The following is a 24,546-nucleotide window of genomic DNA, read 5'->3' on the forward strand; positions in this document are numbered from 1 at the left end:
GAGACGTGCCGCTTGGCGGGGCGGTGCCCCGGCCGGGGGAACAGCTGCTCCTTCAGCAGGTATCATGGAGATGTTGGGACATTATTTGAGCAGATAAAAACTCTCTGCTCGGCGCTGAGGACTGCTGCTGCAGAGCTAAAGACCTGAAAGTTCCACGAGAGACTTTGTGCTCATGTCACAGAACGCTATGTAATCCGCTTCACCCATGGTCCTGTTAAACGAGGATTCATCATGGATGGCTTTGTATGCCGTTCATGTATACATGTGTGTTTAACACGATTGTTTATAGTCAGATTGAAAAAACACACATGTAAACTAGGCCAGTCTGTCCTCACAGAAAGAGTTATGTTTTAGGTGAAAGTCAAGTTTATATAGATATTGAATTTTAGCTATAAGGATTGAGTCACAGTCTGGACCTATCACACCACAGCACATTAGAGTTAAGCATTAAAATGCTATAATTAGCATTATATTCATTTCACTTCCCCTGTAAGACACGAAAAAATTTAATAGCACATTTGAAAACAACCGAGGCTGGCAAAGTGCTTCACAGTTCAGAATTAAAAACAAGAGGAAATGTACAGAATAAAACAATGTCATTAACTGTAACTGCTTGATTCGAATCAAAAGCCAAAGAGTACACAAGTATGTCTTCAGCACACACGCTTGACAAACAACCAAGAGTGGTTCTAATTAGTTCTAATGTGAATAGGCAGGCATTGCAGTCTGGGTGCAGCCACAGAAACGTAACGGTCACCACTTTTTCTGAGTCTGGGTCTGGGGAAGTCTGAATTGACATCTCATGTTCACTTGAAAGAGTGAAGAGAAAGCCCTGCAACCAATTTAATGTGTCCCTGAAGATAGTAGGAAGACTGCAGGCAAACAGCTCAAACTCTGCAATGTGTGTGATCTTTAAATGTTTCAGTTCATCATTGGGTAATGTTCTAAACATCGAACAAATAGTTCCACAACAAAGACACAAAGAGAAGCAACTTTTTGATCTGCTGTGTGTCTGTTGTTAAAATGTAACATGCAGCGTACATGCGCGCGCACACACACACACACACACACACACACACCCACACACACACACACACACACACACACAGACACGCACACTGTGGAGGTAGAATGGTTGAACTTTGTGTTTTGGAGCTGGTGCTATTTGATTTTTGATGTTATTAAGACTAGGAGATCCCTGTATTGTCAAGATACATGAGATACAACGAAATTCTGTTTTCAACCTTTGACAGTAGCAGCCATATTGTAAGTCAAAAATAAATATGGATAGACGTGATCTTAATATAGTTATTATATGTCGGTGGATCCTGTTCGTGGACTTCAGCTCAGTGTTCATCACACTCATCAATGAGATCCTCCATCACAAACTGACTCAGCTCACCATCCCCACCACCTGCCAGTGGATCACCAGTTTTCTGACTGACAGGAAGCAGCAGGTGAGGCTGGGGATCTTCACATCCAGCACTCTGCATTTTTATGAGCTATCAGACTCTACGCAGCTCTGGGGAGGAAGCAGTATCTCAGTCTGTTTGAGTGAGTGCAGATGGTTCTGAGTGTGCCTGAAGGGAAAGAAGGTGAACAGGGGCAACTGGGGTGAGAGGAGTCTGATGTTGACAGCCTGGCTGTGAACATGGCTCGAATAAAAATCACACAGTTTTGGAATTGGGGAGCCAATAATCCACTGAGTCATCTTGATGATGTGCTGCAGATAGCTTGAACTTGAATACCAGACTGTACGCCTGAGCATGTGTGTGATTCATGCAGCTGAGGGAGTGCTGCAGCAGGGTGTGTCTCTGACATACGCTCTGACTCACGCCGTTCAGGTAAGTATAAAGCTGCTGCCTGCAGTCATATATCCTCTGACAAACTGAGCAGATTGAGCTGCCAGGTGCGCTCCAGATTTATCAAACCCTCAAGCCTTCGTAGTGATTCTCCTGCTGACAACGGCTTTGTTTTCTCTTCTGTTCCAGACATTTTCATCAGAGAAACACAACATGAGAATACTCTTCCTTCTCACAGGTAGGATTTTCATTGTCTGTGACTTCTGATTTGTTTGTTTCTTCTTTAATCCTTCATAGCAGAGATTTCCGGCATGAATGTGAGGTTTTTCATCCTGCTACATAAAGCTTTCAGTCTCTCAGTCGTTCTCAGCCTCTTTAATGGGGTTATTGTGAGACTGGGTGGGAAACATCTCACTAGGCACGTTTACATGGGCCTGTATACATGGGCTTGTAGGCGGAGCGGATTGTAAATGTGTCATGTAAACGCCCAAGTGGATCCGCTTCACTCGGAGCGGATTGTATTTCGGAGCCGATTGTACGAGGTAGTGTACATCGATTGATAATCCGCTCCGTGTCTCATATAAATGCCACCTGACAGTGGAGCGGATTGGGGGATTATTTGTTCCGCGCATGCGTTCCCTTGTACGTAGTGAAGTGATGACGTGCAGTAAACGGGAAGCAGGACAGTCAAAAACAAGCAGAAGAACATGGCGGTGGTTGAAAAACACTTTTTTTAATAAAAACCCAGAGAGAAAATACACTGGAGAGGTGAGATGGGAGCTAATCACACAACAGCGAGTTGTAGCAGACTACGAGCGATCACCTGGCTGGTGTTATGGATTAACTGGTTCTCGTGTTAACGAATGACAGTGGAATTCTGTGTAAACACATGCTGATAACAGCAGTTGTAAAAGTAAGACTCACAAAAGACTTTAAAGGTGCCTTAAGGAGTTTGCACGTTTTATGCGAAACAGCGCCCCCTGCAGGCCATGGGCGTAATGCAGCTTAGTGAAAAACTCGTCCCTGTGGCTTGCGTGCGCGGAAGAGGGGAACTCCGTCTTCGCTCGTTTACTAGCACTTGAGTAAGATTTATGTTTCTTCTACCTGGTGGAGTCTGTGTGGAGCTGTGGCAGTGCTAGAAGCCAGTCTGTTCTTACTTTCTGGAAGATCCTGCTCAGTTGTTGCTCACTAAGAATCTGGAGGAGTAATGGTGGACAAAATGAAACCTAACTAAATCAGGCCAGCCGGAGCACGCATTACGTCATTCCTTTCAAATTCTCCACAAAAAAATCCTGGAGCCGGACCGGCACTGCAACTTTCAAGTGACAATTTAGCGCTGTTAGCGGTACTAGCAATGAATATGTCAGGGCACATTGTACACATCATTAAAAATGTGTAACATATTTATGGTGGGAAAAAAGTATTTTTAAAGTTGAAAAACTCCTTAATGCACCTTTAAGTAAATTCACTTAAGTTCATCAGATTGACCACCTTAACATTTCAAACTATTTGTGTTGTGTATTACCCAGCAAGCTTCTTTTCACTGCAGAGTCCTCCTCCTCCCCCCACCGTTGCACTGTCCTCCATAATTGAGACTGTTGCGATTAGCTACGCTGTTGCTACCCTAGTAACTGCTCAGGAATTTATATACATAATTACATAAAATAATAGTTTGTAACAATAATGTATAATTTGTATTGTTTTGATATTTTTACTGTAAGACGCTACAAAAAAATCTTACGCCAGGCTCACATTGGATGCGGTCTGGCTAGGATACAGTCAAGTCGGCCCAAATCCAAGTCGGCTCCTACCAACTAGGCCTCGCCCCCTGGGATACAGTCACTTCGGCCCCAAGCCAAGTCGGTAAATAGTGAAGTCGGCACATAGCTAAGTTGGCTCCACGCAGATGCGGGGGGGCTCTGAAGAGGCCGTGTTGGTCAGGGCCGACTTGACTGTAAGCTGCTTACCAACTCGGCCCAAAGCCTCTTTTGTCACGCACTCATGCCACATTGTATTTCTCACGCTGAAAAAAAAATACTGGTAAATAACCGGGAGGTATCAAACATGTCTGCAAGCATCTCACTTACTTGTCAATCCCAAATCGGCTTGGGGCTGACGTGACTGTTTCCCAGGGGTGGGGCCAAGTTGGTCAGTGCCAACTTGGATTCAGGCTGACTTGGCTGTAATCTGGTCGGGCTCAGGTCCAGCTCCGGTCCAGACACCGCAACTAATCAGTAGTCATTAGAATCAATGCTGTGGCTCACACCAGCTACGGTGCGGCTGCAGTGTGGCTGCAGTTTGGCTCCGGCACCACTCTGGAGCCCGTCCGGCGCTCCGGAAACTTTCCGCAAGGATCCTATTTTTTCCGGACACCAGAGCCCTACCATGTTAATCTAAAAACACATGCAAGTCGGGTGTTGGAAGGAAAGTGTTCCAAAGTAACTGATTTTGAAAGTAACTGATTTTAAAAATAAAATCTGTCATGCTTTTGCCTTAATATTCTTTTTTTAGTTCCTCTGGTAGAATATAGAACAAACAACGCGATGTAGTCATTATATACAGTATGTGGAGTCATTATGTATCCATTAAGAATGGACGGTTTTGCATTTTGTCACTGCACGAAAGTCAAATGACACCAAAATTGTACAAAAAACGCTGGAGACCCAGAGCAGCTCTGTGTTGCCAGGTTGGGCAGGTTTCTGCACAATCAAGCTTCTTTGAACACGTGGTTATGTGCTTGTGACATGTTTTTATAATGGAAATATGGTGTTTATGGTTACAGTTTTAATGTGCATTTTCAACAGAGATGGAGGTTTGGGCTGCTTTCTGTTGAGTTAAACGGGTTTCACATTGTTTGTTCTGAGAGAGCGACGGATCTGGCAACCTGCTCCAGCAGACCGCAGAGGCACCGGAGGCGGTGTGAGTGACAGTGCTCCAGTAATTCCGTACCGGAGCCAGATCGGACATGCACTGTGGTCCAGTGTGAGCCCGATGTTAAAGACAAGAGAGCCAAAATGTGCTGTTTCTATGCAAATTAAAACAAACTGCTGAACTTTTGTTTTCAAATAACCTTCAGACAAAGAAAAGATTTGCATAACATTTATGTTTTTCAGTATTTTTCTTATACCAACTTTAAAAAGTCAAAACTTTTGCATATTTTACTTAAATAATAAGTCAATAACAGTAATAAATAAATAATAGTATTTAGTGTTGAACATTCATGTGAGGCTGGAATATAACAGTCTGACTACTGATAGAAATTATTTTAACCTGTAAAATCTTACTTCTTGGAAAAAAAATGACTGAAACAAAAAAACATTTTCTCAGAGTTGTGAAGAAGGAAAACTTTGTGGAAGATGTCCATTGAAATGGATTTCACTCAAACTGTCACACACACACTAAAAGTAGTAGTATTCATTGTCTGTCAGGAGACACTTGGGCATCACTGTGCTAAGGAATCATACTGTTTCAATTCTCAGTAGTTTATCTTTGTCTCTGATTTTATTCAGCCATGGCAACACTGTCCCAAGCACAGAGGGACTGTTACAGAGGGGCCTGTTACCCACCCAGCAGTGACCTGTTGCTGGGTAGGGGTCATCTCCTACAAGCCTCCTCCACCTGCGGCCTCAGCAGCCCTGAGATCTACTGCACCCCGTACGAACAGGTGAGGCACATCCTTGTGTTCAGATCGAGGTTCATGCTCAGATAGTATAGACAAAGCAGCCCTTATCCTGAGGTAGAGGACCAGAGGGAGGCTGAGGATAAAGCAGCTGTTCACTCAGGTCAGGCATGTGAGTCTGGTGAGTAGGGCAGAGGCCGTCATGAACACACAAACGTGCAGTTTCACAGCTCTGTCTGCTTCCAGTGCCAGAACATGTCACAATCGTACTGTTTGAGCAGCGTCTGAGCGACCCGTCTCCAGCTGCTGGCTGGGTCACGAGGCACCAAATGGCCGTTTTGAAATGAGGCTTTACCATCCAAAACAAGACAGACTCCGTGCGAAATGCCTGTCATGCCTGCAGTTCTTATTCTGTCTCAGACTCTGTGATGCAATCAGATAATTCAGTCTCTAATCAAGGGTGTTTCTGATGATCCTCAGTGAAACCAGTAAAGTGAAACAAATAAATCAAATTATAGCTTTTTGTTCTGTATTGTTCACCGGATGTAGGGTTCACAATCAAATTTCAACACAACTGAAGATACAGAATGTCCTAACTCACAAACCGGAGTACAGTAAATTGTTTTACAAAAGCTACGAGGGGGTACCGGAAAGTAACCGCACTGTGGTTATAACTTTTCATTTTTTTATTTTCACATTTAATCAAAACTGTCACCTTCACAGTCCTCTCCTTCGGCTTTAATCCAGCGCTGCAGCCGGGATTTCCATTGCTCAGTACAGTCAGCATGCGCCTGCGTAATGGTTCCTTTAAGAGCGTCCTTCGATTTTTTTTTTCACCTCTTCCACGTCATCAAAGCTCCGCCCCTTCAGTTCCGTGTTCATTCTTGAGAAGAGACAGAAGTCTGACGGGGCTAAATGGCGGGGATACGGCGGATGGAGCAGCAGGGCCATGCCGTTTCTCACCAGGAACTGTTTAACCGCAGAGCCCTGTGGGTAAAACCGTCCCCCCTCTCCCACAGCGCCGCCGCTTCAGCCTGACCGCCTCCCGGAGCGCCGCAGCAGGGAGGATCTTCCAAACAGCCTCCATCGTCCTCCAGCTGCCTTTCAGCTCCTGGCACATGTCCACCCAGCCTGGTTCTGCTCCTGGTTCAGAGGCGCCGGAGCATTTTGGGATTTTTCGAAGAAAGACTGTAGTAACATAAACACCGGCTGTGAGCTGCCTGTGTGTCTTTGGGAGGTGAAATTTTTCACAGTTATCCTCAAGGCTATGCTATAGCGACATATAATGGCCACAAGTCTGAAATCATTCTTGTTTTAAAATTATAAACACAGTCCGGGAACTTTCCGGTACCCCCTCGTATAAAAGAACAGGACAAACATACGTTTTCGAGAGTTTTCCTGATTCAATACTTCAAACACAACCTTTGGTTTCTAGTGATACTAAAGTCTTCCTTAGCTAATTAAAATGACTTGTATCTGCTGCACTGGAACCATCATAATGTTTTATGAAAAGAAAATAATGACACTAAGCTGCTCCGAGAAAGCCCGAGATTCTCACTGCTTCAACCATTCCATCTGAAAGAATATGTAACCAGCATTGGCCATGGAAACCAAACCAGTAAACCTGAAATCCAAAATAAGTTTCAACTCAAATCTTAAACTTTTTTGGTCAGGCAGTCTAAATGAGAGCCAAAGAAAACCTGCTCGTCAATCAGAATACCAAGAACAGGGAGCCAGGGGCAATAACATGTTTGTTGAAACAATAGAGGATTGAAGCCTTATCAGATACAGTGGTATTGTAAACAATGCAGGATGGAAGGTCGCTATGATTCATGCCGAAATAGATTTAATCACCTTCTGGAATGTTTTGGGGTCAATGTTGTGTCAGCACCACACCCCTTCATGTTCGTAAAACTTTTATTTCAGTTTTTTTCCGTGTGTTGTTCAGCTTTACTTGGTCCTTTTCTTTATTTCCTGAAATTTCAAGTCACAACATTCTATTACACCCCATCTTATTCAGATACCCAAATTAGCTTTAGCACCAGCTGACCTTTAACATAACCAAATGTTTCTTTCTTCCATTTGCTAGTTTGAATTCCTGTGTGTAAATATTTAAACTGTAATTGCATTTTTTTTTTGTTCTTGTGTTTAAGATTCTTTCATTTGTTTTTTAAGTAGCTGAACGGACTAGCCCCAGCTCATTTATCTGACCTTGTCCAGGCCCACCAACTCTCCAGAGCCCCCAGGCCAGCTGACCAGACAATCCTTGATGTTTCTCAATCAATTTTAAAAACTAGAGGAGATCAAGCTTTTGCAGTCGTGGCTCCCAGTCTGTGGAACAGACGGCCCCGCACAGCTTGGTTTGCTTAGCCTTGGGGGATAAATGCTTGTGCAGGGTGTGGATTTTCATCTATTTTCTGTCTTTATTTACCTGAGCCATACCTCATCCAGACAGGGAGGAGCAGGAAGGCACCACACACAGCCACAAATACAGACACACACACACACACACACACACACACACACACACACACACACACACACAGACCAGTCACATCTTGTCTTCATTGCATCATGGCATTAGATTCTCTTACTGAAGTCAACACAGATCCATACATCTTCAGTCATCGGTTGCTTTCATCACTTCCCACCAATTAAATTAATCTTCAGACACAAAACATGGTTCACCTCTAAAACAAAAATAAGACAGCTCACAAAAGATGCATATTGAAAAAAAAAAAAAAAAATACTCCATGAGACTGAAGACATTAACCCCCCCCCAAAAAAAAAACAAAAAACAAAGACTTTAAATTTCCATTTAAATGTTGACTTTTTTTTTCTCAGAATTTGACCTTAAACTCAGAATTATATGTGCTTTTAGGGAACCAACTTTTGGACTGCTTACTACAACCCATACCAAAAAGTATGGAATCACCAGTCTTGGACGAGCACTCACTCAGATATTTTATTCTGTAGAACAAACTCAGATAAAAAGCATGAAACAATAATGAAGTTTTTCAAAGGTGCAACTCCTTGGCATTCAGAAACACTAAAAGAAATGAAGAAAAAACATTGTGCTAGTCCATCCATCCATCCATCCATCCATCCATTTTCTACCGCTTATCCGGGGCCGGGTCGCGGGGGCAGCAGTCTCAGCAGGGATGCCCAGACTTCCCTGTCCCCAGACACTTCCTCCAGCTCCTCTGGGAGGATCCCAAGGCGTTCCCAGGCCAGCCGAGAGACATAGTCTCTCCAGCGTGTCCTGGGTCTTCCCCGGGGTCTCCTCCCAGTGGGACATGCCCGGAACACCTCCCTGGGGAGGCGTCCAGGACGCATCCTAAACAGATGTCCGAGCCACCTCAGCTGGTTCCTCTCGATGTGGAGGAGTAGCGGCTCTACTCCGAGCTCCTCCCTGGTGACTGAGCTCCTCCCCCTGTCTCTAAGGGAGCGCCCAGCCACCCTACGGAGGAAGCTCATTTCGGCCGCTTGTATCCGGGATCTTGTCCTTTCGGTCATGACCCAAAGCTCATGACCATAGGTGAGGGTGGGAACGTAGATTGACCGGTAAATCGAGAGCTTCGCCTTTCGGCTCAGCTCCTTCTTCACCACGACGGACCGATACAACGACTGCAGCCGCTGCACCGATCCGCCTGTCAATCTCACGCTCCATCCGTCCCCCACTCGTGAACAAGACCCCAAGATACTTGAACTCCTCCACTTGGGCTAGGGTCTCTCCACCAACCTGGAGGGGGCAAGCCACCTTCCTCCGGTCGAGGACCATGGCCTCGGATTTGGAGGTGCTGATCCTCATCCCTGCCGCTTCACACTCGGCTGCGAACCGCCCCAGTGCATGCTGTAGGTCCGGGTTCGATGAAGCCAACAGGACAACATCATCTGCAAAAAGCAGAGATGAAATCCTGTGGTTCCCGAACCGGACCCCCTCCGGCCCCTGGCTGCACCTAGAAATTCTGTCCATGAAGATTATGAACAGAACCGGTGACAAAGGGCAGCCCTGCCGGAGTCCAACATGCACCGGTAACAGGTCCGACTTACTGCCGGACCAGACTCCTACTCCGGTCATACAAAGACCGGACGGCCCTTAACAAGGGGCCCCGGACTCCGTATTCCCGGAGCACCCCCCACAAGACACCACGAAGGACACGGTCGAATGCCTTCTCCAAATCCACAAAACACATGTGGACTGGTTGGGCAAACTCCCACGAACCCTCGAGCACCCTATGGAGGGTATAGAGCTGGTCCACTGTTCCACGACCAGGACTGTGCTAGTCAGTAAATGTTACTTTACTTAAATGTTACTTTAATAGACCAAGCACAGGGAAACAAATATGGAATCATGAAAAACAGACAAAGAAAAAACAAAACACATCACTAGTATTTAGTTGCACCACCTCTGGCTTTTCTGACAGCTTGCAGTCACTGAGGCTCTGATCATCGGACTTGATGAGTGACGAACAGTATTCTTCATCAATCTGGTGCCAGCTCTCTTTGATTGCAGTTACCAGATCATCTTTGCAGGTCAGAGCCTTGCTGTGGAGCTTTTTTTTTTTCAATTTCCACCACAGATTTTCAGTTGGGTTGAGATCTGGGCTATTTGCAGGCCATGACATTGACTGGATGCGTCTTTTTCCAAGGAACACTGTCACTGTTTTTGCTCTATGGTATGATGCATTGTCATCTTGGAAAAGGATTTCATCATTCCCAAACATTTTTTCAATTGAAGGGATAAGAAAGCTGTCCAAAATGTCAATGTAAACTTGTGCATTTATTGAAGATTTAACCACAGCCTTCTCCCCAGAGCCTTTGCCTGACATGTAGCCCCATATCATCAAGGACTGTGGGAATTTTGATGTTTTCTTTAGGCAGTCCTCTTTGTAAATCTTACTGGAACAGAAGCAAAGTTCCAGCATCATCACCTTGTCCAATGCAGATTTTTGACTCATCACTGAAGATAACCTTCATCCAGTCATCCACAGTCCATGATTGCCTCTCCTTAGCCCACTGCAGTCTTTTTCTTTTCTGTTTAAGCATCAATGATGGTTTCCTTTTAGCTTTCCTGTATGAAAATCCCATTTCCTTTAAGCGATTTTGCACAGTTCCGTCACAAACAGTGACTCCAGCTTCCTCCTATTTCTTCTTCATTTGTCTTGTTGTGCATTTTCTGTTTTCAAGACATATGGCCTTTAGCTGTTTGTCTTGACGCTTAGATGTCTTCCATGGTCTACCAGTACGCTTGATTTTAACAACCTTCCCATGCTGTTCGTACTTGGTCCAGATCTTCGATACAGCTGACTGTGAACAGCCCACATCTTTGGCAACCATATGTGTAGAGTTACCTTCTTCAAGAAGTTTGATAATCCTGTCTTTGGTCTCAAGAGACATCTCTCTTGTTGGAGCCATGATTCTTGCTAATCGGTCCGGTAGCCTTCAAGCTGTGATAACTGCACTGTTTTTAATTGCTGACCAACAAACAGATGTAATTTGAGGCAGGTGCCCAATTGAGGAAAAGGAAATTGACTGGGTGCGTCCTTGTTTTCTACTCAAAATGGAGTGATTCCAATTTTTTTCCTCAGAATTGAGTGATTCCATATTTATTTTTATTTCCCTGCACTTGCTCTATAAAAGTAACATTTACTGACCAGCACAATGTTTTTTCTTCATTTCTTTTAGTGTTTCTGAATGCCAAGGTGTTTCACTTTGGAATGACCTTGCGATTGTTTCATGCTTTTTGTCTGAGTTTGTTCTACATAATAAAATTTCTGAGTGAGTGCTCGTCCAAGACTGGTGAGTCCATACTTTTTGCTAGGGATTGTAGAGTGAGAGATTAAATTCAGAATTCTAAGCGAAGAGTAGCCTCAGAACTTTTTTATTTTCATTGACCCTCAGTGATCCTCTTTCAAATTTTCATAGTTTTCTAATAAGTTCCTTTTTCTCCAGATGTTTTAATAATAATACTAATAATAATAATAATAAGTTTTATTTGTAACGCACTTTTCATTTGAAGCCAAATCTCAAAGTGCTACAATAGGCACAAGGTTAAAACAAGCACAGGTTTAAAAACATTACAATACAGCATACTTTAAAAGCAACATTAGCGCTGGTCTGCCTTTCTAAAAAGGAAGGTCTTCAGTCCTTTTTTGAAAGCGCCCACCGTCTGTGGGGCCCTAAGGTGGTCTGGGAGAGTGCTCCACAGACGGGGAGCTGCGGCTTCAAAGGCCCGGTCCCCCATGGTTTTGAGCCGTGTCCTGGGCTGGACCAGATGGTGCAGTTGGCCTGACCGGGTCTGGGCGGCGGTGTGTGGGTGGAGCAGTTGAGTAGGGAGGTGGGGGCCGCACCGTGCAGACAGTGATGGGGATGCAGAAGGATCTTGTACTCTATACGGGCCTGAATGGGAAGCCAGTGGAGAGTGTGGAGGATGGGAGTGATGTGCTCATGCTTCCGCCCCTTATCAGGACTCTGGCAGCGCTGTTCTGTACATACTGGCGCTTCTGGAGGCTCCTGCCAGAGATCCCAATGAGGAGTGCATTACAGTAGTCCAGCCTGGAGGAGACAAAGGCGTGGACAAGCTTCTCTGCAGCAGGGAGGGAGAGGGAGGAATGTAGTGTGGAAATGTTACGGAGGTGGAAGAAAGAGGTTTTGCAAATGGAGGCGACATGATTGTCAAAAGAGAGGTGGGGGTCAAACTTGACCCCAAGGTTTGTAACAGAGGGAGAGAGGGGAATGGTGTGACCAAGGAATGAAACAGAGGTGAGAGGAGAGGAGCGGAGTTGATGAGGAGTACCCGTTTGAATGGCTTCTGTTTTTGAGCCATTAAGCTGCAGGAAGTTTTGACTCATCCACGCCCCTATGTCCACCAGGCAGGAGCTGAGGGGGGAGACAGAGAGGGTAGGAGAGCTGTTCGATGAAATTTTGATGTAGAGTTGTGTGTCGTCAGCATAGCAATGGAAGTTAATCCCATGCTTGCTGACAACATGACCAAGGGGAAGCATGTATATGGTAAAGAGGGAGGGACCGAGTACGGAGCCCTGGGGGACCCCACAAGTGACGGTGTGAGGCCTGGATTCTGCCTCCCCCAGAGCCACGTACTCCGTCCTGTCGGTGAGGTAGGAGCGAAACCAGTGGAGGCGGGACCAGTGACACCGATGTAATGCTGGAGACGGTGAAGGAGGATGTTGTGGTCGACTGTATCAAACGTAGCAGAGAGGTGGAGGAGGATGAGGAGAGAAGTGGAACCAGAACCAGAGGCCATCATCAGGTCGTTTGTAACTCTGATGAGTGCAGTCTCTGTACTGTGGGAGGGGCAGAAACCAGATTTACTATTGCAACAACACATCATCAGTAAGGTAAAACTAACCTGTCTCACGACAGTCTAATCCCAGCTCACGTTCCCTATTAGTGGGTGAACAATCCAACGCTTGGTGAATTCTGCTTCACAATGATAGGAAGAGCCGACATCGGAGGATCAAAAAGCGACGTCGCTATGAACGCTTGGCTGCCACAAGCCAGTTATCCCTGTGGTAACTTTTCTGATACCTCCTGCTGAAAACCAAAAAAATAACTGTTGTGTGATTGGTGTTGAAGGAGTTTCAATGGAGGAGCTGTTTGAAGGTGAGAGAGAGGAGTGGATGTCGTCAATTTTTGTGGTGAAGAAGTCAAGCAGTTTGCAGTTGCAGTTTGTATCTGTGTGCTTGTGATAAGGAGTGATTTTGATTTAACCATATTAAGAGTTGAAAGCAATTTGTATTTATTGTCTTTTATTATTTTCTTGTCTGATTAAACTAGTTCAGCACTTTTTAGACATTTTAAGTTTTTTTCTTCCACAGCTTATTGGCCATTTGATTAACTTTTTTTTAATCAGTTTTCATTTTGAGCTTTTCTAATGGATTCAATTATTTTACCTGTTTGTTTATTTGGGGAGGGGGTCTGTTTTTTGTCCTCCTTACAGGGACTGTATCTCGTCTGTGGGGATTACTAAGGTTTGCAAATACAACTAGAAAATTCTAGAGGAATTTTTAATTCACACCTGCCAGCTGTTGCCGAGAGTAATATGTGTGTGTGTTTGTATAAAAACTTTTTTTTGACTGTGAGTGTGTTGGAGCCTAGGACTTTCGACTCCACCCGGTTCTTTGATTCTATGTTTGGTATGAAAAATGCCAAAACAACTGACTTCAGATTATTACCATTTATTCTAAGTATAGCCAGATGTAATGCTCAGTGCTGGACCTTTACGGGGAAAGATACGTAGTATTTCGCCCCGAAAGGATCCTGATCGTTCATGAGACAGAGCTTTTATTCCATGTTCTTCTGTGCAGGGCCCTGACAGAGAGGCTGGTAGGTTCACAATTGGACAATTTGGTGTTGATGTCAGCTGCCAACCAAGAGCTGACATCTTGATTGAGGATGTTTGGAACACTAGTGTGTGTGTGTGTTGATATCTCCAGAACATGTGGGTATGTTTACACTTTAGCAGAACATCTTGTAAACTTGGTGCAATTGTTCTCAGGAACAAGTGTCACAGTGGCCTGATATGCAGTTAATATAGCTGATATGCAGTTAATATAGCTGTTCCCTTTATTTCATTGTGGCCATAGAGATAATTTAAAGTACCCAACATACCCCCCTTTGATATGATTTAATCATATCACCAAAAAATGAATTTGTGTGAGTGTGTGTGTTGATTGATGTGTGTGCCAAGGTAGGTAAACTAGCCTGTCATCAATCCTCTATGACATAGTACCGCCGCCATAAACTTCGCCCCGGCTTGTCCAAGATCTCTCTCGAGATTGATGGAGCTTGTCCTCATCGATCAATCGATGGACTGCCAAAAAAAAAAAAAAAAAAAAAAAAAAGGACCGCCCCCCCCCCCTCGGTACATTCCGATTTCGGAGAGGCTCCTTCACCATCCCAAAGCATATGCGACTATGTGTAAGCGTGTTGAAAAGGCAATTAAGAGCAGCAAGCATTCTTCATTGCAGTTAGCATGTCAATCAGTATATGCAAAAAATAAAAACAGCAAGCATTCTTCATTGCCTTACGCATGTGTAAATCTGCATGTGTAGGAGAGAAAGAAAGAAGAGAAAAAATAGAAAGATAAAAATAAAAGAAAAAATTAGCAAGCGTCCCTTTACTGAGCTGGGACTATCTACCTACGTACTGACGGAAAACATTTCCTTCAGGAGCTCTAAACCTTTAATTACCACAGATCACATATTAAGGTTTTTGATGCTAATCATTTCTAACCTGGCAAAAGCCATATTGACATGTGCAGCAACGAATTGCTTCACATGTCAATCTGGGATTTCACTCGGCAAATCCGTTCGGGGAAGGAGGGACTTGATGCAGAACTCTTTGCGTTCATTGGACGGAAGGACACAGTGCGCCGCCCAACCATGTTTGGTTTCAGCCAATCACTGCAAAGAAAAAACCCCTTGCTGATCGTTTATCAAAGATGCAATAGAGGATTCATCCAAAACAGATTTAATGGCTGTGGGGTTATACATTGTTTTCGCTAGCCATGCTAATATTTTTAGCAGTCTGTCGCTTCCTGCTTCCGTCAAAGTTTCATGTCCCGCCCTAAACGATGCGTGATTGGTCCGACCGAAAAAAATCCGAGCGTGATTGGTCTGGCCGAATAAAGTCCGATCCTGAGCACATAGGCACCAGTGGTACAAGATGGATTTTCGTGGTGTGTGAGAACAAATACTGCGAGAATTCAGCTTGCCGGCAAGGTTAAATAATTTCTAATCATTAAGCTTGTCCAAAAATAATTTTAGTCTTATTTTTACTATGTTTATTCTTGCTGTCAGACTTTTCCCAATCATTCTTATAAAATGGGATCTTAGATAACTATGTGATTTTTACTATTATTACCAGGCCCAGCCGAGAAGAACATGGAATAAAAGCTCTGTCTCATGAACGATCAGGATCCTTTCGGGGCGAAATACTACGTATCTTTCCCTGTAAAGATCCAGCACTGAGCATTACATCTGGCTATACTTAGAATAAATGGTTATAATCTGAAATCAGTTGTTTTTGGCATTTTTCATACCAAGCATAGAATCAAAGAACCAGATGGAATCGGTCAGGCGGAAGTCCTAGGCTCCAACAACTGTCAGAAGCCTTGTGTGGAATTATTCTGAGATTTTCATGTCCTTAGGATCATCCATGTAGCCACAGCGAGTTTGTAAAAATGTGTGAACTTTAGGATTCTGGCGAGAAAATCTGTCTCCAAAATGCATTGGAGCAGATGAGAAAATATCTGCATTCCCCTCAAACAAATACATCTGGAGAGAGAATTGTTAGACATAGATCAAAAAATGAAAGATTTGTGAGAATTACATAGAGTATACCCACATTTTGATGTATAATTTGTGAAGACCGAACCAGAAATGTGGCCATGGGGATGACAGAAAAACTTAAATAAATTAAACCTAAATTGAGAGCCTCTCACATTCTAACTGCCACTCTCCCACTCCAGCCCTCTCCAGTATACCCATTATAAACTCCAATAAACCAAACTCCAAGCTCACAGATTAAATTTGGTAGAAAATATTGAAACGAGGTTTTCACATCTGAATAGAGGACAGGAATGGCAACATTTTGATATTTTAATGATGTCTCCATGTGAGCGTATGGTGAGGCACGATGGACTTGTTCGGGAATCATTGTTATTTTTTATGACTTTTTGGGTCAGGGGCAGGCTCAAAGAACTAAATCAAGAGCTGCTTAACCCAGAGAAACTGAAGCATGTTTATTTAATTATTTTCCTTTAAATTTTAGCCTACTTGATCCTTTTTACTTTCTTCTCCATACATTGTCATATTACTTTTAAGAGTTGAATGGACTACACTTGTGTAGTGCTTTTGGCACTACTACAGCAGAGCCTAAAGTGCTTCACACTGCATTATCATTTTTGTCATTCAAGTTTTTAATAACATTTTAAATTTTTCAATAAACAAACCCCCCCCTAAAAAAAAAAAAAAAAAAAAAAAAATGTCCAAGTCACAGTCAAGACAGTTTAATGACAGCAGAGTCTTGTTTTTGACAGGAAAAAGTCCATGTTTTGTTGGCTTTGTCCTGGATGTTGTGCACTTTAGAAATTAATGTCTCATAGGAAGCAGTTTCAGTCATCAGTTTTATCCAGTCCTCAATTTTTGGTCTATGAGGGCTCTTCCAGAGCCGTAGAATTAATTTAAGTGCCGCTACAAATAACCCACGACAAAACCAGACATTTCCTTCATAAATGCAGGTGCGGAACTGATGTAACAAAAGGCCGACTGAAGCCCCTCCCACAGCAGTCTGTTCACACTGCTTTATCACGTTCAGGCTTTCATGCACACATTCATACACCAGTGAAGGCATCTGCCAACTGCCAACGTTTCCATCTCTACAAGATGATTTTTGCTAAAGTTGAATGCTGTTGAGTGCGTTTTATTTTTTAATTTGTATTGAACCTTTATTTAAACAGGAGGGCATTGAGATCCAGGGTCTAATTTTCAAGGGGGGCCATCTTCCCAGTGTCTGCACCAGTCCAGAAATCGGACAGTTAAAATGTAACTCAACTTTTGTTGGTGCCAAGAGCCAGTTGATTCATCTAATTTTATCACTCCAGTCTCAACAGACTTTGCACTCTACCTGTAGAGGAAAATACTCACGCAGAGCAGACTCCAGAGCAAACAGTGTGTGTTTGAGGTGACATAGTGTCATGCCAAAAGACACAAAGCTCCAGAAAAAGCTCCATGTGGAGTCACTTTTCACATACAGATGGCTTTGCTGCTGAGGTGAAAACACACCTGGTTACATAATGCTGCTCAGGTGGAGACATGACTTATACTCTTTAATCAAGCACAAACACATTGCTGCAGGAGACTGCTGAGACACGTACTGCTCAGATAAAAAGGTTTAGATGGAGATGATCTGCTGCACTCCACCATTTTCATGACAAATTAATGGACAAAATATTTTAAAACACATTCTAACATTTACTTCAAAAAATGGAAGGAAACAGAATTATTTACATGATGTTTATAGCTCAAGTTTCTGTACAAGACCAAAGTATGTTGACACAAATTAAGTAACAGAAGCAAAACTGGGCTTCACACTGTAAGTTCCAAACAAACTTTATGTAATTTTATTCAGACATTAATTTAGTTCTATTGTTTGTATTGTTGTGTTTATTATTGGTTTGTTTAATTCAACTTGTCAAATTCAGTGTGGTTTATTTCTCTCCATCAACTTCATGAATGATTACTTGACTTTAAAATCTGTGATGTGTGTGTGTGTGTGTGTGTGTGTGTGTGTGTGTGTGTGTGTGTGTGTGTGCGTGCGTGTGTGTGTGTGCGTGTGTGTGTGTGTGCGTGAGTGAGAGAGAGAGAGAGAGAGAGAGAGAGAGAGAGAGAGAGACAGAGAGAGAGAGAGAGAGAGAGAGAGAGAGAGAGAGAGAGAGCTTATCTACCCAGTCACACAATGCAATTTGAAGCAGTTATACACTTTCAAACTGCACACTGACTCCATGTGACCATTTCTCATGTTTTCTGCTTCGTGTGCTGCAGAGGAGGATGAAGTGCTGTCCTTGTGACTCCAGGAACCCCCAGGGTCAGCTGGCCCACACCATCCAGGACGTCCTGTCCAGCTCTGGACCACAGAGGTGGTGGCAATCCAAGAAAGGTGAGACAAGAAGTAGATTAATTTATTTGTCTGTTCAATCCCGTCCAGCCACATTTGAAGTCGTCCTCACCACTAGAGGGTGTCACTCTGTCATAACACTTATAAAACCTGAGGTTTGCTGTGTGATTTTCAGATATGAATCCAGTCACACTGCAGCTGGACCTGGACAACCTGTACCAGCTAGACAACCTAGTACTCAGTTTCAAGGTACCACACACTCTGCAGGACACTCTTCATCCTGCTGCTCCTGTTTAAGAAAAAAAAAAAATGTGTATATACATACATATATATATATATATATATATATATATATATATACATATGTATTTGAAGAAATAGACTGTTTAATTAGTGAGCAATGAAAAGATTTTCAGGATTTCTTCCCGAAAATGTGTGCTGTACTGTCACTCTTATTAATGCTGCCCTGGTCTCTGAGTTCGATTACTGAAGATTCTTCTAATTTCAATATTCATGCACAGAAATTTAGCAGAGAAAAGGAAGCATTACAATCATAGATGGGGCATTGCCATGATGGCCAAGAGAATGAAGGCTCTCTACCTTCAGAGGAGGAGTCAAGATGGCGCCGCTGTGTCTGGCAGTCCGCTTTCTCCTCTGTGTCCTGCTGTCTTATGGATTTGTAGTCGTGTCATCGGCCGTTACATATGACCGAGCTACGCTTCTAGAACTGCGTTTTCCGTTTAATCATCCTGTTAACGGGAAATTCCACAACCCTCCGCCACCACTGCTGTCATCAATTCCTGCCTTCCTCAGTCGCCCTGCCTGTTGGCGTCCAGGCAGTAAGCGCCGCAGAAGACGTGGTCGGAGAGGAGGGCTACATGTCAAGCTTCGATCCTACCTGAACCTGCCTTGGACTAGTGAGCTGATTGGACCTGCCTGCGCCGTCCCCAGTAGAGCTCGGGAATGTTACCGCTGGCTTCTTCCTGTTGGCCCGGACTCCGCCATCTCTACCCCAAATTGGTGTTGGTGGGAGAAATCCTCGCGCGGCCGTGTCCTGGAAAACCTCCGCCCGATTACTCGTATGACAGCGCTGCCTGCCGCCTCGTCCTCGCTCCGCATGGGGTTTTGCAACGCCAGATCGATCAACAAGAAAACGTTTGTCTTCAATGATATCATCTCCTCCCGCAATCTGGATTTCTTCTTCCTCGTGGAAACGTGGCTGCCACCAGGTGATGTCAGTCTGTTCTCGGAGCTCCTCCCCTCCGGCTACCTGTTCCTAAACTCCCCGAGACAAACGGGAAGGGCTGGAGGGATAGCCACCGTATACAAGCAGTCCTTGAACTGCCGCCAACTGTCCACCAGGGGGTACTCCAGCTTTGAGCTCCAAATGTTTGTATTGACTCTGCCCTGTCCCATTCTGTGTGCTGTCATTTATCGGCCACCTAAACTGAAAAAGGATTTCCTGAGTGAGTTTTCCGAGTTTCTAGCAGAGTTTATGCCAAAGTTTGATAACATCCTAATCTGTGGGGACTTTAACATCCATGTCTGCTGCCCCTCAGATGAGTTGGCCAATAACTTTAAATCTCTCCTAAACTCTCTGGATCTCACACAGTCTATATCTGGTCCCACTCACAGGTTAGGTCATACACTGGACTTAATTATCTCTCGGGGGATCACAGTATCAATCTGTGAGTTGTCAGCTCTTCCCATCACCGATCACTCTCTTATACAGTTTGGCATCTGCGCTGTTCCACCTGCGCCCACGCCAACTGCCCCCCAACGCCGCCGCATCTTTACCTCATCTGCTGTAAAGGACTTTTCGGCTGCCTTTTCTGCATCTGGCCTTTGCTCTGCTCCTGAACTGACATCTCCTTTATGTCCAGACCGCTTCCTTTCCGCCTTCCACTCCACCTGCTCCCAGATCCTGGACTCTGTAGCACCTTTTAAGACTGTGACTACTAGATCTACCTCTGTCCCCTGGCTCAATGACACAACTCGAGCCCTGAGGCGTCGGTGCAGACAAGCGGAGCGCAAATGGAAGAAAGACAGGTTACAGGTGTCACTGGACATTTTTAGGGACAGCCTCACCGCCTTTCAGAGGGCAGTAGGGGATTCTAAAAGGCAGTACCTCTCCAATCTCATCAGGAGCAATAGCCACCGCCCTGGAGTACTGTTCAAAACCATTAATTCTGTAATTAACCCTGTGTCTGTTGCTCTGAATGACGTTTCTGAACAAACCTGCAATGCTTTTAAGCAATATTTTTTGGACAAAGTTATGTCTATTAGGCAAGCGATTACACCTGTTCCTACAGCCTTCACATCCATTTCTGCTGCACAATGTGTGTTTGAGAGTTTTGACCCTGTTACTCTTGTGGACCTCAAAATAGCTGTCCAGGGGTTGAAGTCGACAACTTGTGCACTAGACACTGTCCCTACTCATATTATGAAGGAAGCTGTTGACATCTTAGGCCCATGCCTTGTTTCCTTCATAAACAGCTGTTTTAGTTTGGGCATTGTGCCAGCTGCTCTCAAGCACGCCATCGTAAAACCATTGCTTAAAAAACCCGGTCTGGATCCCTCCCTCTTATCTAACTTCCGTCCTATCTCTCACCTGCCTTTTTTGTCCAAACTGATGGAGAAGCTTGTTTTTTCGCAGCTTCTCTCTCACCTTAATTCTAATGGCATTGCGGACAAATTTCAATCAGGCTTCAGGTCGAGACATAGCACCGAGTCTGCGTTGTTGAGGGTCCATAATGATATATTGACAGCTCTAGACAACAGAAGTTCTGTTGTCTTGGTGTTATTAGATCTTACCGCTGCCTTTGATACCGTGGATCATTCCATCCTCATTTCCAGACTTCAACACACTGTAGGCCTGCAGGGTGCGGTTCTCAAGTGGTTTTCCTCCTATCTCTCAAACAGATCCTTCACGGTACATATAAATGAGTTTGCGTCTTCTGCTGCTCCTCTCTCGTCTGGAGTGCCTCAAGGCTCTATTCTTGGTCCCATTCTGTTTTCATTATATATGCTACCGCTTGGTCGACTTATCTCCAGTCACAACATCCAATTTCACTTTTATGCAGACGATCTCCAGATTTATCTTCCAGTTATCTATAATGATCGCTCTGCGTTAGATCCCCTCAATAACTGTCTCCACACCATCAAACAGTGGTTGTCACAGAATTTCCTTCATTTGAATGGGGAAAAGACTGAATATATCCACTTCAGTTCTGACCCAACCCACAGTTCCCCAGATTTTGGTTCATCCACCCCACAATTTGCTTCTGCTGTGAGGAATCTGGGTGTGATTTTTGACAATGAACTTAACTTTGAAAAGCAAATCAGTTCTGTTGTGAGGGCGGGCTTTTTCCAACTAAGGCTTCTGAGCAGAGTTAAGCCATTCTTGTCTCGGGCAGATTTAGAGAAGGCCGCTCATGCTCTCATCAGCTCAAGACTTGACTATTGTAACGCCCTTTACGCTGGACTGAATCTCTCACTCCTCCATAAACTTCAGTTGGTTCAGAACGCAGCAGCTCGTCTCATCTCCAACTCCTCAAAATACTCACACATTACTCCGGTCCTTCAAGCTCTCCACTGGCTTCCAGTGCGGTTCCGAGTCCAGTACAAGATTCTGGTGTTTGTGTTTATGGCTACTAATGGGTATGCCCCCCCTTACATCTCAGAGCTGTTGCAAATTTATCAACCTGCCAGGACTCTACGCTCGTCAAGCCACACCTCCTTGGTTGTCCCCAGGGCGAGATATAGAAAGTTTGGTGACCGCTCTTTTGCTGTTCTTGGCCCGAAGCTCTGGAACTCTCTTCCTCTGGATTTAAAGTCTATCACTGCACTTAATGTTTTTAAATGTCATCTGAAAACGCACCTTTTTCATTTAGCGTTTGATGTTTAGCCCCTTTTAGTACTTTGTGTCTTAAAGTGTTTTTACTTATTTATTTTGTTTTACTCTGTTAAGCGCCTTGTGCTCCGTTTGGCAGTTGGAAGGCGCTTTAGAAATAAAATTTGATTGATTGATTGATCTACCAGGCTCTGCACAAAAAGTTTAGAAACACCGTAGAAACCTGACTTTATCGGTGTTTCTGAGAACATTTAATAGAGTAGCTGCAGAGAAAGAAGAAACAGAAAGCCAAAACAGAAAGGAGTGAAAAGGGGACTGGAAAATTCCAAAGTTAAGCTAATGCCAGAGCGTGTTGACAAGGCTGTTGTTAACACCCAGCAACGTGCTCATTAGCAGCTTCCATGATTTTGCTGCTTTTGCAGCCACATTGGTTTTAAAGCTCTTGTCCGGAGTTTTGAAAGAGGGAGGGTTTTTTTAATCCAATGTCTCGAAGTTCCGCCCTCCCTCTGCTTTCATGAGCGACCAAGCCACGCCCCTTTAATTGTGCACGCTATTATCCGTCGGGTGAAAATGAGAGCCTCCGAGTCCTACAGCATCCTCCATGTTGAGCTGTTTACGGTGGATGTTCAGCAGACAGTGGATATATCCGAGGTGAGTGCGGCGGCTGCTGCAGAGCTAACTCTCCTCTGCTGGGCGAGCGGCCGTGCTCTCTGGCTGCTCCACACTTTGATTGACAGCACGAGAATGCGGAAGCTCGAAATCTATTGGCTGAAGCTGACCGGCGCTTTTTCGGATAACACGGGGGTCTATGAGACGAAGGCGGGGCTCATAAATACATTTTTATATTGCTTTATGCTAATATTATATTGTAGTGTCGAACCAAACTAACACGTTTAAGCTCTGTTGAAAAATGATACATACTTGGAAACGAACGGAAACTCCGGACACGAGCTTTAACTGAAGAAGAGATTGATGAGTTTTCACTTGTCCCCGTTACACCTGTTTTGTCGCCTGCTTCAAAAAAGGTGATGTATGCTCTCAGTACTCAGTACATAAAATCAGCATATACTTATAAGCTCCAAGAGGAGAGGACCATGTTATCAAGCTCCTCTTGATAACATGGTGTTTATATATATATATTGAATACTTATACATGATATTGCTGGATCTGACAGTGGCCAGAAAGACATGAAGAGAGACAGAGAGTGAAGGAAACAAACAAGTGAACAACAAAAATCAAAGAGTGAAGAGAAGGAAAGGAGACAACGGTCTTTCAATTCATACTATCACTCCAGTTGACCGGCTACTGCACCTGCATAAAGATATGACAGAAGGCATCCTACAGACTTTTCTTGGAGAACATAGCTTCTAGTGAACTGGGACGTGCAACCTGAGGACCCAGGTATCAAATTACACAAGAGGATCAAGATAGATCTAATACAGATACCCATTAGTCAAATCCACTACAAGGCAACAAGGTGACTGAGTCCACCAGAATATGAAGAGTGAATCATCAATCTTTAATCATAAAGATCAGCGTGATCATGCAACCAGTGATCATGCATTTATGACTTCTGACCACTGAGAAAAAACCAGAAGCAGACCAGAAAGGCCCTCAGGGCCCAGAAAACCAACAGGTGGCCATTCTAAAGTTCCACTGAAATTTAGAAGAAAAAAAAAAAAGAAAAAAACGGATCTTTTCATATTTTAATGACTGCAGACTTATTTGAAATTTTACTGATCATCTCAGGAAACCAGCTGCTTGTTTCTCATTGAAGGGGCAGTAAAAAGAGAAGCAGCTGCTAGTTTCTGTTGTCACTGAGCGTTTTCCATCTTTTTTTCCTCTCGTCTCTGCAGGGTCCTCGTCCCAATGCCCTGGTCATTGAGAGGACGCAGGACAATGGCAGGACGTGGCAGCCTGCTCGCTACATGGCAACAGACTGTCAGAAATCTTTTCCGGATGTTCCCACAACAACCCCGATCATCTTGGACCAGACATATTGCACCACATTGCCCCCTACTGACGAGACCCCATACCATGACCACACAGTAGGAGCTGACTCAAATGCCTTAAAGCTGCTGTAGGCAGGATTTTGCTAGTCAGTGCTATTTTTTCTGTGTTTTCTTTGGATTAAATGTTAGAGTATCCATTGATAATCCTTTAGGAGTGTAGCATAATTGCACCGCGAGGGCGCAGCGTTTCCATCTGTCTCTGTTCTGAGCTGAAAAGGAATCTCGACAGCTCCAGGTATCTTTGACCAATCAGAAGAGCCCCTGAGGCTCTAACCGTGATTGGTCGAGGGGCGTTCGTCTTGTAGGGTAAACTAACCTGTCTCACGACGGTCTAATCCCAGCTCACGTTCCCTATTAGTGGGTGAACAATCCAACGCTTTGTGAATTCTGCTTCACAATGACAGGAAGAGCCGACATCGAAGGATCAAAAAGTGATGTCGCTATGAACGCTTGGCTGCCACAAGCCAGTTCTCCCTGTGGGAACTTTTCTGACACTTTAAGCAAGATGGCGGAGATGCCGAGTCCTGCCTACAGCACCTTTAAATCACCAAGGGCCAGTTGTTCAAAAAATTCAATGTGGATCAAAATGACCTGGATTTGTGCTATCCAGGATCACA

At 44.2% G+C, this 24,546-nt stretch overlaps 1 protein-coding gene across 1 annotated transcript in view; it reads left to right on the forward strand.

The window, feature by feature from the left end:
• The first annotated feature begins 1,849 nt into the window (after positions 1 to 1,849).
• lamb3 (laminin subunit beta 3) overlaps positions 1,850 to 24,546 on the forward strand; it is a 39,864-nt gene continuing 17,167 nt past the window's right edge. The window contains exons 1-6 of the mRNA XM_030092556.1: positions 1,850 to 1,909; positions 1,992 to 2,040; positions 5,312 to 5,466; positions 17,991 to 18,105; positions 18,239 to 18,312; positions 23,774 to 23,965. Of these exons, the coding sequence (XP_029948416.1) occupies positions 2,016 to 2,040; positions 5,312 to 5,466; positions 17,991 to 18,105; positions 18,239 to 18,312; positions 23,774 to 23,965 (561 nt within the window). The 5' untranslated portion in view covers positions 1,850 to 1,909; positions 1,992 to 2,015. The remainder of the gene's footprint in view (positions 1,910 to 1,991; positions 2,041 to 5,311; positions 5,467 to 17,990; positions 18,106 to 18,238; positions 18,313 to 23,773; positions 23,966 to 24,546) is intronic.

This window comes from Salarias fasciatus, chromosome 5, assembly GCF_902148845.1.
Source record: "Salarias fasciatus chromosome 5, fSalaFa1.1, whole genome shotgun sequence".
NCBI lineage: Eukaryota > Metazoa > Chordata > Actinopteri > Blenniiformes > Blenniidae > Salarias > Salarias fasciatus.